The sequence below is a fragment of the Aricia agestis genome, chromosome 10 (assembly GCF_905147365.1).
Source record: "Aricia agestis chromosome 10, ilAriAges1.1, whole genome shotgun sequence".
Lineage (NCBI taxonomy): Eukaryota > Metazoa > Arthropoda > Insecta > Lepidoptera > Lycaenidae > Aricia > Aricia agestis.
The window spans coordinates 6,950,071-6,965,412 of NC_056415.1; the positions used below are offsets into that span (position 1 = coordinate 6,950,071).

Genomic DNA, 15,342 nt, shown 5'->3' on the forward strand with positions numbered 1-15,342 from the left:
ATGTATAATTTCTTCGATAGGTTTGTACTATCAAGGAAATCGATTCATAGGCAGATTGCGGATCTATGTAATTTGGTCAGGTTATGTGTCCCAGCCGATAGATCACGACTAACATTTGAGAAACGAAATAAAGTACGCCCACCATATTCTGTCTCTTATGGTTCTAAAATATAAAATATTAATAATAGAGTTGACGCTCGTCCAGGCATATAATGACTTTTGCATAGCAGCACTGTTGATTATCGCATTCGTGTGCAGTCGTTGCAGCCAATTTCACACACGTACCTACAGTAATGTTCAGTTTCAAAATTACAATTTTGCTCTAGGACTCCTAATTATAATAGATATTTTTTCAGGAGAGAAGAAATGTTAAAAAACAGTTGTTGCTTAGGTCAAGCAACAACTTTTTCAAATAACAGTATAAGACGTATTTATTCAGTGGACTGGTATATTATTATAAAATAACGAGAATCGAACAATACAAGGTCGAGTAATATTTTTAATCAAAATCTACGAATTTTCAATTTGTCCATCAAAATTTGATATCTACCTACTATTAAAAGGACTTTGTAGGGATACTTCAATTACTTATCGAGGATTATTTATTAAGGCAAAATAAAACGTTATTTCTGATGGTAAAAAAGGAACAGGTAAATTCTTTTTTACCATTTATTTTTTATCTCCGTCGTTTATTTCCTTGTGGCGATGGACATTAATAATTCTGTACTGTGATCGCAATAAAATTATACCCACATACATCTTGTTTAGTTCTGGATACTTCTCTCATTTATTTGTTACGCGGGCGCCATATTAAGCGCGTGCTATTACCGCCAATATGTATTACTGTCAAACTGTAAGTCTTTTTCCTGTTTTCTTACCTCTGGCAAACTCCTTATTCCTGAGACCTATGGTTCCACTTATAGTTACTATAGCTTGGAAAGAGAGTTTAGTTTATTTAAGAAGAAAATAGTTTACGTAGTGTGAATGTCGGTTCAAAAATTTCTTTAAAAAAATGTCTAGAAAGATCTAAAATATTTCCGATTTCATAAAATGTTATGTGTAACTAAGTTACTAAACGTCATTCAGTAAATTTAGGTGGTACTGTTCTTGGTCTCCAGATTCTTGGGTTTGAAAATACTGCATATTATTATAATACTTCCGTTACGTTATTATAGTTACACAATGTACCATCGAGGAAATTATTGATTCCTAGGTAGTTGACGTCGTTCTAAGTCATGTGGTCGACTTATGTCAATTCAATGTTATAGCTGTGATGGGTTTGACAGCTTTGACTTAACATCCGCCATCAGCCTAGGATTTAGGAATCAACTTCTCAGATACTACTTATCAAAGACTAAACATTGTGTAACTATAAAACCCAAAAATCCATCTATTTTATTTATAAATTCGTATCATAAAAAAGAAAAAGAAAACTTTTGTACAAAAACTTTTAAAAGGTGGCGGTTCTACGGAATTTATATCAATGGTTCAGGTCAAGCATCACCCCCGTGGGTCCACCTTTTCCGGTAAATAATGGATATTACTCGGACGGGTCATTCCTTATTAAGGCACCAGGTACTTGAGTCTCGTGTCGGGCATATAAAGAATAGATAAGTCTATTTTGAATGTAGTTTCGAAATGTTGGACGTTCGTGCGAGAGAAGAGACGAAATATAACATGAAACGTATTTACAGGAAAAGGTTAAAACCCAAAATTTTTAAAAGTGATGACGTTCGTATACTTAGTGTTTTTTTTCGTATTTCCACAGAAAACGTTTGTGGACTTAAAATATTATGGTCCCTGGCATTTTTTTATTTGATTAAGGGCCTGTTTCACCACTTTCTGATAGAGTGCCGAATAGGCTATTCACAACTTTTTCGACAGATTCTCCATACTTCATCTGTCAAGTTAAGTGGTGGATAGCCTATTCGGCACTTATCAGGAAGTGGTGAAACAGGCCCTTAGGGCTTTTTGATCTTTTCGTGTGATTTACAAATTATTCGGCGACTACTAGCTAGCTAGGCTATACCTACAGCTTGTCTAGGGTTTTTTAATTTTCGAATTCAAAACTTTACAGCTTGTCTTTAAAGTTAAAGCTGTAAAGCTTGTCAAAAAAGAGTAGTCTCCGAACACATATTCGTTTAAATTTATTTTGATCAAAAATTATATTATGACAAAACTAGCTGTCCCGGCAAATGTTGTTTTGCCATAAAATGATTTTCCCTGTTTTCCTGCTTTTTCCTTGAAGTTTTTTCTGAATTTTTTTTCTATAGACCTCACGGAGCCCGAGACCTTTCCAACGAATGCAAAACCGTGGAAATCGGTTCGTATGTTCTGGAGTTATAGCGCCAGGAAGGAAAACCCAACTTTTTTTTTATATACGAGTACTTATTAGATTATTAATGAGCCACGGCGGTCATTACTCTTCTGTGGATCTAGACTTATTAATTCTTTTGGCTAGGCGATATTCTCTATATAATGTTTAAAGTTATTAATACAATATTATATTTGAGGATTTTCAGGTTTAAATTTTACGTCCGTACAAAAACTGATGCATTTAATTCAGTTTGTGGCGACATCGACGGCCATGAATCATTGTGTTTACCACTTCATTGTCACAAAACCTCAATGTTTGTGCACTCACAATATATTCACACAAGCAAATATAATATACAGTGTTAAACTGACGAACGCGTTCGTCCGAATTTGAGGGTTTCTAAAACTATTTTTTGGAACGTTCGGAAAATATATTTTTCTACTAGCTGACCCGGCAAACTGTTATTTTGCCAGAAATAAGTCTGTCAAAATATGTAGGTCTACATTTTTGATAAAGTGCAAATAGCTCCATTTTAGGGGCCATTTAAAAGTCCAAGAGGCAAATCGATGCACAAAACATCATTTAATATAGTATAATAAATTTTAATGACAAAATGGTGTAAAAATCTGTGCCTCTTTATTTTGATCCAATCAAAGAATACTTTGATATAAAATTTCTTATTTGAACTGCGATAAAAGTCAAATTATAATTCCAACTGAAACTTTACTACGCTATAACGATACAAACATTAAACTTTCATATAAGTTTAAACCGCTTTAAATGCATTTAAAGATCTAGCTAAAGTCTTAAACTGGGCCACTCACATCGTTTGACGGCTGAACGAGAACACTTTATAAGTATCAATTCAAGATGATTCAAGAAAAAGATAAAATATTTAGTGTTCTTTTGTGTTCACTTTGTTGAAGTATTTTTGAAAAGATCAAGAGGTCTGGACTCTTGCTGCATATAGCAAATAGGCGGTTACCGCATTAAGCGGTTTCTTCCAGACAACCAAAATATGATAGCAAAAATAACGTTAAAGTGCTAAAACTTGAAAAAACCTTCAAATATAAAATAATTACCTATTACAATTTACACATAATAAAAATATTCAAAGAAACTAGATAGATGCATTTAGATTAATAAGATATTAAGGGCCTGTTTCACCACTTCCTGATAAGGCTATCCACCAATTAACTTGACAGATCAATTAGTATGGAGAATCTGTCAAAAAATTGTGAATAGCCTATAAAAATACTTTCTGATAAAGTGCTTAATAAGGCACTTTATCAGAAAGTGGTGAAACAGGCCCTTAGATAGGTATTTACTAGATAAATGCATTTAGGTATTTTGACGGAATATATAATTGAACATTTCCATACAGATTGAAGAAATATTATAATAACTAGATTCTAGATTATATAACTCTGCTGACGTTAAAAGTGCTGAACGGATTTTGATGTGATATAGCAGCTGTTTAAGATCCGTAAGTCCGAAAAAACTCATTTTTCTCTTATTCTTTGAACAAACCTTGTAACTTACCTACTACATCATCGGGCTTAAATATCAGGTATGGCATAAAATACACAATTTTTTGTTTTCAAATTATTTTCCCGGTCCGAAAGCCTATTCGGCACTTTATCAGAAAGTGGTGAAACAGGCCCTAAATCTCGAAAAATTTTGTTTTTGTTAGAAAGTAAAGAATTTATAATGGTTTTAGTGTTAAAATCCTGTACATCAAAGAATAAATGTCAAGCTGTATCGCTCGCCACAAAGGGACAAAGGCGAATATTTCTCAATAAGCGAAGGAAAAAATACTTAAGAAAGCAGAAAATTGTTCTTTAGGGAACAAAATTGAAATAGTTGCCGGCAAAAGTGGCGTTTATGTGGAAAATATGAGTCAGGATTAGCACTGACAGAAGCTTTGTCTATTTCAGACTGAATAGGCCATAAACCTATAATGCTAGAATAGGCATTATTAATAATGTCGCTCACACCGGTTTCGGTGACGGTGTTTTTTTTATGAAATAAGGGGGCAGACGAGCATACGGGTCACCTGATGGAAAGCAACTTCCGTCGCCCATGGACACTCGCAGCATCAGAAGAGCTGCAAGTGCGTTGCCGGCCTTTTAAGAGGGAATAGGGTAATAGGGGAGGGTAGGGAAGGAGATAGAGTAGAGGATTGGGCCTCCGGTAAACTTACTCACTCGGCGAAACACAGCGCAAGCGCTGTTTCACGCCGGTTTTCTGTGAGAACGTGGTATTTCTCCAATCGAGCCGGCCCATTCGTGCCGAGGCATGGCTCTCCCACGTATAAAGGAGAGTCTCCCACGTTAGTTTCATTGAAACCAGATGAGGTATATAGACGTGATTTTAAAGTACCAAAGATAACATTATGGGGGCGACTAACCCTAAAGTGTAGATTTTTTAATTCATTTTTATACTTGAAAATAAGCCTACAAAATTAGATACTACATTATATTTCCGAGAATTCAATCTGAGCAAAAACACGATATCTTAAAATTTTGTCGAAAGAAAAAAATCACAAAGATGCATCCAATTTCCACGAATTTTTCATTTATTGCCATAACCGTGCATTGAACTAAGTTAATATTTTAACACATTGTATAAAATTCTATCATTGAGAGATCGACTTAGCGGATTTTTAAAATTTCGTACATTTATCGAGTTATTGAGAAAAAACTAATTTGGCGATGAATCCGCGTCGTTTTTCTTTCTTAAGCCAGGTGAAAAACCTGGCTTAAGAAAGACGGGCGTGAGTGTGAAGAGAGAAGGACGATGTTTAATTTTTGGGGTTAGTCGCCCTCTTAAGCACTAATCACTAAGCTTAGATCTTTATCAAAACGAATAGGTTTCGGTGACAGTGGTTAGTTTCTGAAACCAGGTGAGGTACATAGAAGTGATTTTAAAGTAAGTACCAAAGGTAACTTATACCATAACCATTTCCTACAAAAAATATAAAATTTTACAGAAATTGTACAAAAATGATTTGTAGGCATTGCCTTATTAAAATAAATTAACAATCAGTAAAATAATATTTCTTTATTCTCCGGACCACATTTTAACGAATCCTTTTTACGTTAGGTTCGTTATTTAAGTTTATTTTATCTTTATGAAGATTAAAAACGTAAAAAACAAAATAAACTTCCAATTTTCCACCGACAGATTTTTCGCAGTGGTTTTTTAGATTTTATTAATTTGGTAAAAGCTCTAGAATTTTTAATTTACGTTCGTAAAATAAATATAGATAAATATTTTCAGCTTTAAAAATTACATATTTTTCTTATCTGGAAATAATTTAATTATTTCTTTTATAGGGAACGTACGTGAATATAATAGGTGGAAGCACGTACCAAGTAAAATTTAATATACTATAAGTACGTAAGGAGTTTAGTTAGAACCCCCATTCAAAATCATTGTATAAGAGAACGTACAAGAGTAAGAGGTTCCACCTATACCCACCTACCTACATCTACATAACACCTTTTTGGCGGTATCAGAGTAATAGCTTGGTATAAGATTCGGGTTTGGGCAGAACTTAATAATAATAATAATAAATAAATAAATAACTCACAGTCCGCAATACTAATTACCTTATTTAACTGTTCGTCAGCTTTTCCTAGAATTACTTCGCAGCCTTCCCGATGAGCAAATATCTTCCTCGCCTGGACTTTCATGTGGAAGGTCTTCTCTATGAGCGGAGTGGCCACGGCTCTCTCCAGCGAGGTAGCCGCGTTGCTGTAGCCCACCACGTCTGCTTCCACCTCTTGAAGGAGAGTCTCCCACGTGTGGAAGAGGGAGGATGGACATGTTGCCCTGTGGACAAAAAAGTTGGTTAAGGGTGAAGCCAAACGAGCGTAATTTATGAGTTGTGAGTCGCAGAATTTCGGTTGGCAGAAATTCTGCTGCATTCAGTTTCATATAAAATTTCTACCTCATTCACACGAGCGTAATTTTGTGAGTCATGATTAGTATGAAAAAATATTTACGCGACCGACCGTTTGTCCTCACTCTTAGGCTTCTTACAGACGAACGGCACTTGTCGACGGCAGGCGAGAGCAGCCGTCGACTAGTGCCGTTCGTCGTCTGTAAGCGCTCTAACTGGGAGAAATAGACAATTAAAGTGATGGAAAAGTAAAAAAAAAAAAACAGAAATACATGTAACATGGGCATCGCGTATCCAGGGAAAAAGCTACCAAAAATTGTGACTTTTGGTTTGCCAGTGCCCTTTTGACATGTGGATGCCCTAATTTTTTCTTCTACAAAGATGTTTTATTTCAAAACGGTATCATATAGTAAGATCGTAAGTTTTTAAATATTTGAGAAGAGTCTGAAAACTAATATTTCTGTCGTATATTTTTCTGATTTAGGATAATGTTCAAACTTTGTTCTATAAAAAATAGATTAGATGGGACATAAAAATAATAATATTATTTTTATGTCCCATCTAATCTATTTTTATAAATATAATAAAATAAAATAAAAATAAATAAAATAAAAATAGCCTTTATTTTCCTACCACCAATTTACAGAAATATACTAGAGAATAAATTTACTTAATACTTAATAAACAATTTTACTAACTAAAATATAACAAAATATAACATTTCTCTCCCTATAACTACATATTATTATTATACTTAATTTTTTTTTTTTTTTGTAACTAAATTTTGGTGGTAGTCGCCTCTACGGCGTAGGCCTCTCCTAAATCCTTCCAAATAATTCTATCTCGGGCTACTTGCATCCAGTTATTTCCACACCTGTCTCTGAAAATGTCTCTCCATCGTTTGTTGGGTCTGCCTTTTTTTCTTTTTAAGTTTCTTGGTATCCATTCTGTCAACCATACCAAGGAACTTAAAAAAAAAAAAAGAAAAAAAAAAAAAAAAGATTTTTATAAATATATCATAAATTATGTGTTTTACTTACAAGAAATAACTCCTAACATTAAAGGGATTTTCAAGTTCTAGAATCAATATCTCCTAAGTGACTAAATCCCTATAAAACGTAAACATAATCACATCTCTTTGAAACTAATAAAAATGTAATGTATTGGAAACTATTTTACTATCAAAAGTTGATTAAAATAAATAAAACCTTATTTTTAATCTTTTTTTTTCTTCTGGTGTAAAATTAGATTCTCAACACTTAGGAGGTATTGCTACTTCATCGACGATATAGTACCTACGTAGAGAGTACACGTTTAGTACACCCATACATATTAACAACATGATAAACGCGTTGTAAATATAATAAATCATAATAAGTAGCACGAAATTGCTTATTCTACTTCTAATATTCTATTCTAAGGAACTTCTTTAGAAATGATAAATTATGTTTCGTTACATCAATCATTTTTTCAATCAAATTCTTAAATTGCTTTTCATCAGTGTGAGTTAGCATTTAATTAAAAAAGTAACCATAAAAATTTATAACAAAACATAAGGGAATATTTTAGGTTAGTATATTTAATATTATAAAGGCTACAATAGCATCTATCGTATTTTTCTAATCTAATCTATCGTATTTCCAAAATTTCAGCTTCGTATCTTATGTTTTTTGTGTTATGACTTTATGAGCCTTCAAAGGTAGATGGTTGATTTTTTTTAATACCTAGTAAATATTTGTCTACCATTCGATAAGTTAAGCAATTTGTAACAAGCGTGTGACATCTTTAGTGTGGTGACAATTTGTATGGAGCGTTTTGGGAAGTTTTATTTCAAATGTGATTTTCAAATTGTTATATCTTGGCCAGTTTTTAAGATATGAGAGTCATTCTTTCACCAATTTTCTATTTTTGAGAGTTCTTTTAATAACCAATAAGAAAAAAAATGCAAATAGCCTATTTGTTTCAATAACAAGAAGTCGACGGTTGTCGCGAGCGTATTACTAACATTAACTTGTTATTTTATAGATATTATGAAGCTTTGTGCTCGATTCACCGTTTGAACTTTAGTTTTAATCCAAAAATTATTCATGGCAAATGAAAATTAAAAGCAAACACTATTATGCTTAATTAGTAAACGCATATTGGCCGGCCCTGATCCCAAACCCGAGTAAATCAGGGATATAAATTATTGCGAAACCCGAACCGTTTAAAACTTAAGGGCTTTTACTTAGCGATCCTTCAGTAAATGTCAATGGGAATGGGTTTACAATTCAAGTTGGCAATGTCAGTTTCAGAAATTGAAAAAGGAGTTTTAACATTTCTGTAACCAGCTTAAGAAATTCAAATAATCGGCGAAGTGCGAGTCGGACTCGCGCACGAATGGTTCCGTGCTCGTATAGAGCGAAAGTAGACAAAAAATTGTGATTTTTGTATGGGAGCCCAACTTAAATATTTAATTTATTTAAATTTTATTATTAATTATTAAAGTACAAATACAATTAATGATTTTGTGAAAATTTCAAGTGCCTAGCTCTTACCATTATTGATTACGAGCAAAAAAGGCCAAAAAAATCACGTTTGTTGTATGAGAGCCCCCCTGAAATATTAATTTTATTTTATTACCCTAGAAATAACAATAAATACTAAAAATAAAATTAATATTTCAGGGGGGGGGGGGGGGGGGGGCTGTCATGCAACCCTACCCAACCCAACCCTAGAAACGGCAAAAGACAAAAAGAAAGACAAAACAAAAGATGGGCTGATGACTTAAACTCATAGCGGGAGTTACCTGGAGTAGAGTAGCCAGGGACAGAGTTGAATGGAGGAGGTTGGAGGAGGCCTTTGCCAAATGGCATACGGAGCAGCATGCCAAATAAACAATATTAGAAGTAAGATTAGATATATATCTATATCTAATTATCTATACATATAATAAAACTGTAGAAATGAAGATTCTGTACATTAAAGATATTCAAAAAATAATAAGCGGAGGGTGTCACTACATCGCTATAGAAACCAAAAATGTGGTCAGCTTTTTTGTCTGTCTGTCTGTCTGTATGTTTGTTCCACTATCACACGAAAACTACTGATCCGATTTAAATGCGGTTTTCGCAGATATATTTGTCTTCTTCCAACTTAACATCTGGTGTATAAAATTTTTTCTCCCCACCCCTCTAAAGGGACGAAAGAGGGGGTCAGATTTTGTATAAGACTTTTGCTTTAACACGAAAACTAATGAACCGATTTGCATACGGTTTTCGCAGATATATTTGCCTTCTTCCAACCCAACAACTGGTGTATAAAAACCACCCCACCTCTCTAAGGGGACCAAAGAGGGGGTCAGATTTTGTATCAAACTTTTTTCTTCAATGGACTTAGGTACTTCATTAATTACTTACTGTACTTTGCAATTTAAAATCTGGTGTATTAAATGTATAAAATTTTTCCCCCCACCCCTCAACGGGGGCCAAAGAGGGGGCAGATTTTGTATCAAACTTTTTTCTTCAATGGACTTAGGTACTTCATTAATTACTTACTGTACTTTGCAATTTAAAATCTGGTGTATTAAATGTATAAAAATTTTCCCCCCACCCCTCAACGGGGGCCAAAGAGGGGGCAGATTTTGTATCAAACTTTTTTCTTCAATGGACTTAGGTACTTCATTAATTACTTACTGTACTTTGCAATTTAAAATCTGGTGTATTAAATGTATAAAATTTTTCCCCCCACCCCTCAACGGGGGCCAAAGAGGGGACAGATTTTGTATCAAACTTTTTTTTTAATGAACTTACCTCATATTATTAACTGTATTTTCCAATTTAACATCTGGTATATAAAAAATTATATACCAGATGTTAAATTGGAAAATACAGTTGCAGATATTTCCCCCCTCCTGGAGGGCTGCGCCCCCAAACCCTCAACTCCTGGTAATCCTCCTTCTATGGAATGAGAATTGTAACTCTACACTAACGATGCGACAACGAGAATTGTAACTCTACAGTACTACAGTACTACACTAACGATGCGACACCATTTTGCTTAGCAACATTACCAGGAGTTGAGGGTTTGGGAGCGCAGCCCTCCAGGAGGGGGGAGGGGGGGTTTGGGGCTGCGCAGATGTTAAGTTGGAACAAACTAAATTATTAAAAGTGAATTTATTCTAACCTAAACTAAACATACAGTTATAGTTCGAGTGCCATTCGAGGGGATTCTGCCCCAGGCTCCTACTTGTCCCCCCCCCCCTCCCCTGGTAAAGTTGCTAAGCGAAATGGTGTTGCGTCGTTAGTATTAATTTAGTTTTAATTCTTCTTCATTGTACAAAATTGTCATTTCTACAGTTTTATTATATGTATAGTTGTGAAAGTGTGTTTGTTTGTTTGTCCTTTCTTCGCAGCCTAACGAAGCAACCAATCGACTTGATTTTTGGCATAGACTTAGTTGAAAGGAAAAGAGAAACATTACAGAAAAAGAGTAACATTTAGGCTACTTTTGGTCTTGGAAAAACATCATGTTTCCAAACAAGATTTGCAAGAATATTCGTATTTTCGAATTCGCGATTTTCGAATTCCACGCGAGCGAAGCCGCGGGCAAAAGCTAGTAGAATATATATTTAATAGTATAGTAACGTAGTAGTTATACGTATATAACGTAGTAGTACGTAGTAGTGTAAATGCTCCGTAACAATGGTTATAAATAAATAAATAAATAATTTATTGTTATAGCGGCAACAGATATACACAATCTGTGAAAATTTCAGAAGTCTAGCTATAGCGGTTCTTGAGTTACAACCTGAAGACAGACAGACAGACAGACGGACGGACATACGGACAGACGGACAAACAATGAAGTCTTAGTAATAGGGTCCCGTTTTTACCCTTTGGGTACGAAACCCTAAAAAGAGTTTGAATATTTAATTTTATGTAGGTTGTGGCTACGTAGCGCTACGAAATGCTACGCGTTGCGTTTATGATACTTAATATGATGAAAACAATTTTGATCATAAAACTTTTACTTTTGTTTGTTAGTACTTATTATTATTACTGTGTCCAATATTAAACACAACCTTTTTCTACCTAAACGAAAAATAAAATTACGAGACTTAATGAACCTGATGAAAAATTTAGATAATTCTAGGTTCGATTTTCCTGTGTCAGAAAAAGTTGCAAGTAATAACTTCAAGAAAAATCATAAAAGTATGTTTTTCGTTGGGTGAATGCAATATTGTCATAAGTTAGAGTTAGGCTGTGTTCAGAATATTGGAAATACGGGGACAGTGAGCCCCGTCCGCTATTGTACTGTAAATATTTAAATTACTTTTCGAGAATATAGAAAGCTTGTATTGTGGTACAATCCGTGGCTTTGAGCCACCTTACTCCACAGTTATATTTCTTTTAATAATATCCCTTGAACTTTCTGAGGTACATACATCAAAATAAAATTATTAAGATATATTATTACAGTATAATATTATAAGTCTATGATTATTACAATGTTTTGACGTTATAGACTTAGATAGTCTATAACGCACTATAGTGCAGCACCTGCAAAGACAGTAAATAAAAAGTTTTGTTCGACGTTTGATAACGTTTCTGACAATATTCTGATATGACATGTGCAACATTTCGGATCTTGTTCGGATTATCTATATACATCTATACACACACATATAAATAAAATTGGAGTGTCTGTTTGTAATATTGAAAGAACCGTTTTTTACTAGATGCATATGAATGCATATAGGTTACAGGCACCAAAACAACCTTTTTTACAATTTTGTCTGTATGTCTGTCTGTCTGTTTGTTCCGGCTAATCTCTGAAATGGCCGGAGCGATTTTGACAGGACTTTTTTGGCAGATAGCTGATGTAGTAAGGAATAACTTAGGCTACTTTTTAACCGACTTCCGAAAAGAAGGAGGATATATTTTACTTTTTTTGTATTTGTTCTCGGACAACTACGCCATTTGTGGACCGATTTTCAAAATTTAACTAAAGTTCACGCAGACGAAGTCGCGGGCAACAGCTAGTTAGTAAATATTATTACCACATGTACATGTGGTCACTAGCAGTAGCACCCTCAGCTCCGCGTTTGCTTTATATTCCCTATTCAGAAGTTATATAGCAATATTTCTTGTTCGTACATATCAGTACTTAAATAAAAAAAAAACAGTTCATCCAATTGGATATAATATATTATAATAATATGTTACGATCAAAGATCGAAAACGCTCAATGAGCGGAAAAATAGCTAACAACGCGTACTTATACTAATACAGAATCTAAGGTTATAAATAATTAAATAAACTACAATTAATACACAATAGCAGATGGTAATTATCTACTCAGTTATTAATGTTCTAACTAACTGATAAATAATTGAGGCGTTCCGAACTAAAACGATCAAAGATCGTTACGTCTACAACAAAAGCCCAATTATCCAGACTATTTGGGTTAATCCCTGTAATTAATGTGATAAAAGCTAAACGTGGGACTTTGGGAGTCAGTAGGCAAAGTTGAAATTGTAGTAATATTTTAGTACTACTCCTATCTGTGATACTGTAAAGGCCACACTATTCATACAGCAAACTTTGTCTGAGACGTTGTCAAAATATAATGTTAAGTTTACTTTTAATAAGGGCATGTTCTCCCACCGCGCAAGTGTTTAGCGCTGTTTGCTGCGACGTGTCACGTGGCATCAGGAGTGGCAAGCCGTATATCTCGTAGATATTAAACGAAAAATATTATAACTACACATATTACAATATATCCAATGAATACCATGTAAAATTTTAATAGTAACCGAACTGTCAAAATTATTTTTTGATTGGGTCCCTTTAAGTACTATAAAACTCAAAATGTTTTTCAAATCGACGTTTTTTCTGATTTTTAGGAACAAAGTTCCTTATCGCGCATTGCGAAAGGAGGCTAGACGGAAAAAGCTGTAGCGACACATTTTTATTAGTTGCTTCGCTGTAGCTGCGAGGGCGTTGATAGTATTCCTGAGCGTCAACTAAATGGCATTTTTGAGTACAAACAGCGACATCTACCGAACGTTTAAAAAAAAATATTACAATTCCACAAAAGTGTCGTTGTTAGTATTCCTGGGCGTCAATAGATGGCGTTTTTTATAAATTCGTTCCATCCGGGTGTCCCTTGACGTACCTTTGTTTTTTTTATCGAGTAAAATTATCTGTATTGCGTTTCTAACTCAAAAGTTACTAGTTAAAAGATGTATCTGTTACGCTCAAAAACCGAAATCGCTCAATGAGCGAAAAAATGGCTCACAACGCGTTGTGGTCACAGTGAAACAGCCACGACGCGAATTTCGCGTCGTGGCTCTAATGAAAACGGCCACGACGCGTTCTGTCAATCACAAAAAGACCATAACGCGAAATTCGTTTCGTGATATGCTATTCGTTTTTCTTGATTTGTTCTTGATTGATTAATCGTCCATAAGTATGGAAGATTATATTTAAATTACCACGCGTACTACAAAATATTTTTTCTTTTACTAAATCACTGCATAACGTGTTTTTCATTATTATTTGAAAATATGAAATATAATTGGAATCTCGGAATCGGCTCCAACGATTTTCATGAAATTTAGTATATAGGGGGTTTCAGGGGCGACAAATCGATCTAGCTTAGGAATCATTTTTAAAAAATATAAGTAATTTTATTCGTGTTTTTTCGAATATCGAGCAAAGCTTGGTCAAATAGCTAGTATATTTAAACGAGCAATTCTTGTATATGTTACGCTCAAAGACCGAAATCGCTCAATGAGCGAAAAAATGGCTCACAACGCGTTGTGGTTACAGTGAAACAGCTCTAATGAAAACGGCCACGACGCGTTCTGGCAATCACAAAAAGACCATAACGCGAAATTCGTGTCGTGATATGCTATTCTTTTTTCTTGATTTGTTCTTGATTGATTAATCGTCCATAAGTATGGAAGATTATATTTAAATTACCACGCGTACTACAAAATATTTTTTCTTTTACTAAATCACTGCATAACGTGTTTTTTATTATTATTTGAAAATATCCATAGTTCCATAATATACAGGGTGTAACAAAAATAAGTGATAATACTTAAAGGTGTGTACGTGTTTCTTGTAGAGAGTTCACTGTGAAAGTAGCAGCGCTGAAAGACCAAAAGTTTTTTTTCACTTTTGTATGGGGAAACTCGTGAGAGCCCTTGCCCATACAAAAGTAAAAAAAAAAATTCTTTCAGCACTGCTATTTTCACAGTGAACTGTACAAGGAACACGTACACACCCTAAAGTATTATCACTTATTTTTGTTACACACTGTATATAATTGGAATCTCGGAATCGGCTGCAACGATTTTCATGAAATTTAGTATATAGGGGGTTTCGGGGGCGATAAATCAATCTAGCTAGGAATCAATTTCAGAAAATGTCTTTTTATTCGTGTTTTATCGATAATCGATAAACTGAAAAATATGACTCTTCCCGACATCTATTGGCGAATAATAATACTATTTTGTTAGCAACTAATTCTTTTAACGACCAGCAGATGGCGTTATTAAGTAACACGAAGTCAATGAGTGTCTGCTATACCAAGCTAAGCTCGGTCATCCAGGTACTTCTATATCTATATATTATATAAAACTCAAATGTGACTGACTGATTGACATAGTGATCTATCAACGCACAGCCCAAACCACTGAACGGATCGGGCTGAAATGTTTCATGCAGGTAGATGTTATGACGTAGGCATCCGCTAAGAAAGGATTTTGATAAATTCCAACCCCAAGGGGTTCAAATTGGGGATGAAAGTTTGTATATATAATAATACTTCTTAACGCGAGCGAAGCCGCGGGCAAAAGCTCGTTAGGTATAAAGCGCCAACGTTGTCTCTAATTTGATTTCACCCTTTTTCTATTACTTTCAAAAATCCATTACTTTTATATTCATGGGACACGTGTATTAAATGTCTCAATCAGAAAACCAATATCCGATGTCCTTTTAAATTTATTATGAATTCTGTTCATCGGACACCCAAAAGGCTAGGGCTATTAATCGGTTACAACAAATTCAATTTTAAATATAATTGCTTCGGTATTAAGAGTGCTGATTAATATGCTACATCTATATTG

General features: G+C 34.3%; 1 protein-coding gene across 2 annotated transcripts in view; it reads right to left on the reverse strand.

Annotated features, from left to right (window-relative positions):
* LOC121731058 overlaps nt 1-15,342 on the reverse strand; it is a 273,136-nt gene that overhangs the window by 98,009 nt on the left and 159,785 nt on the right. For both annotated transcript variants that reach the window (XM_042120377.1, XM_042120376.1), the window contains exon 5: nt 5,932-6,154. In XM_042120377.1, the coding sequence (XP_041976311.1) occupies nt 5,932-6,154 (223 nt within the window). The remainder of the gene's footprint in view (nt 1-5,931; nt 6,155-15,342) is intronic.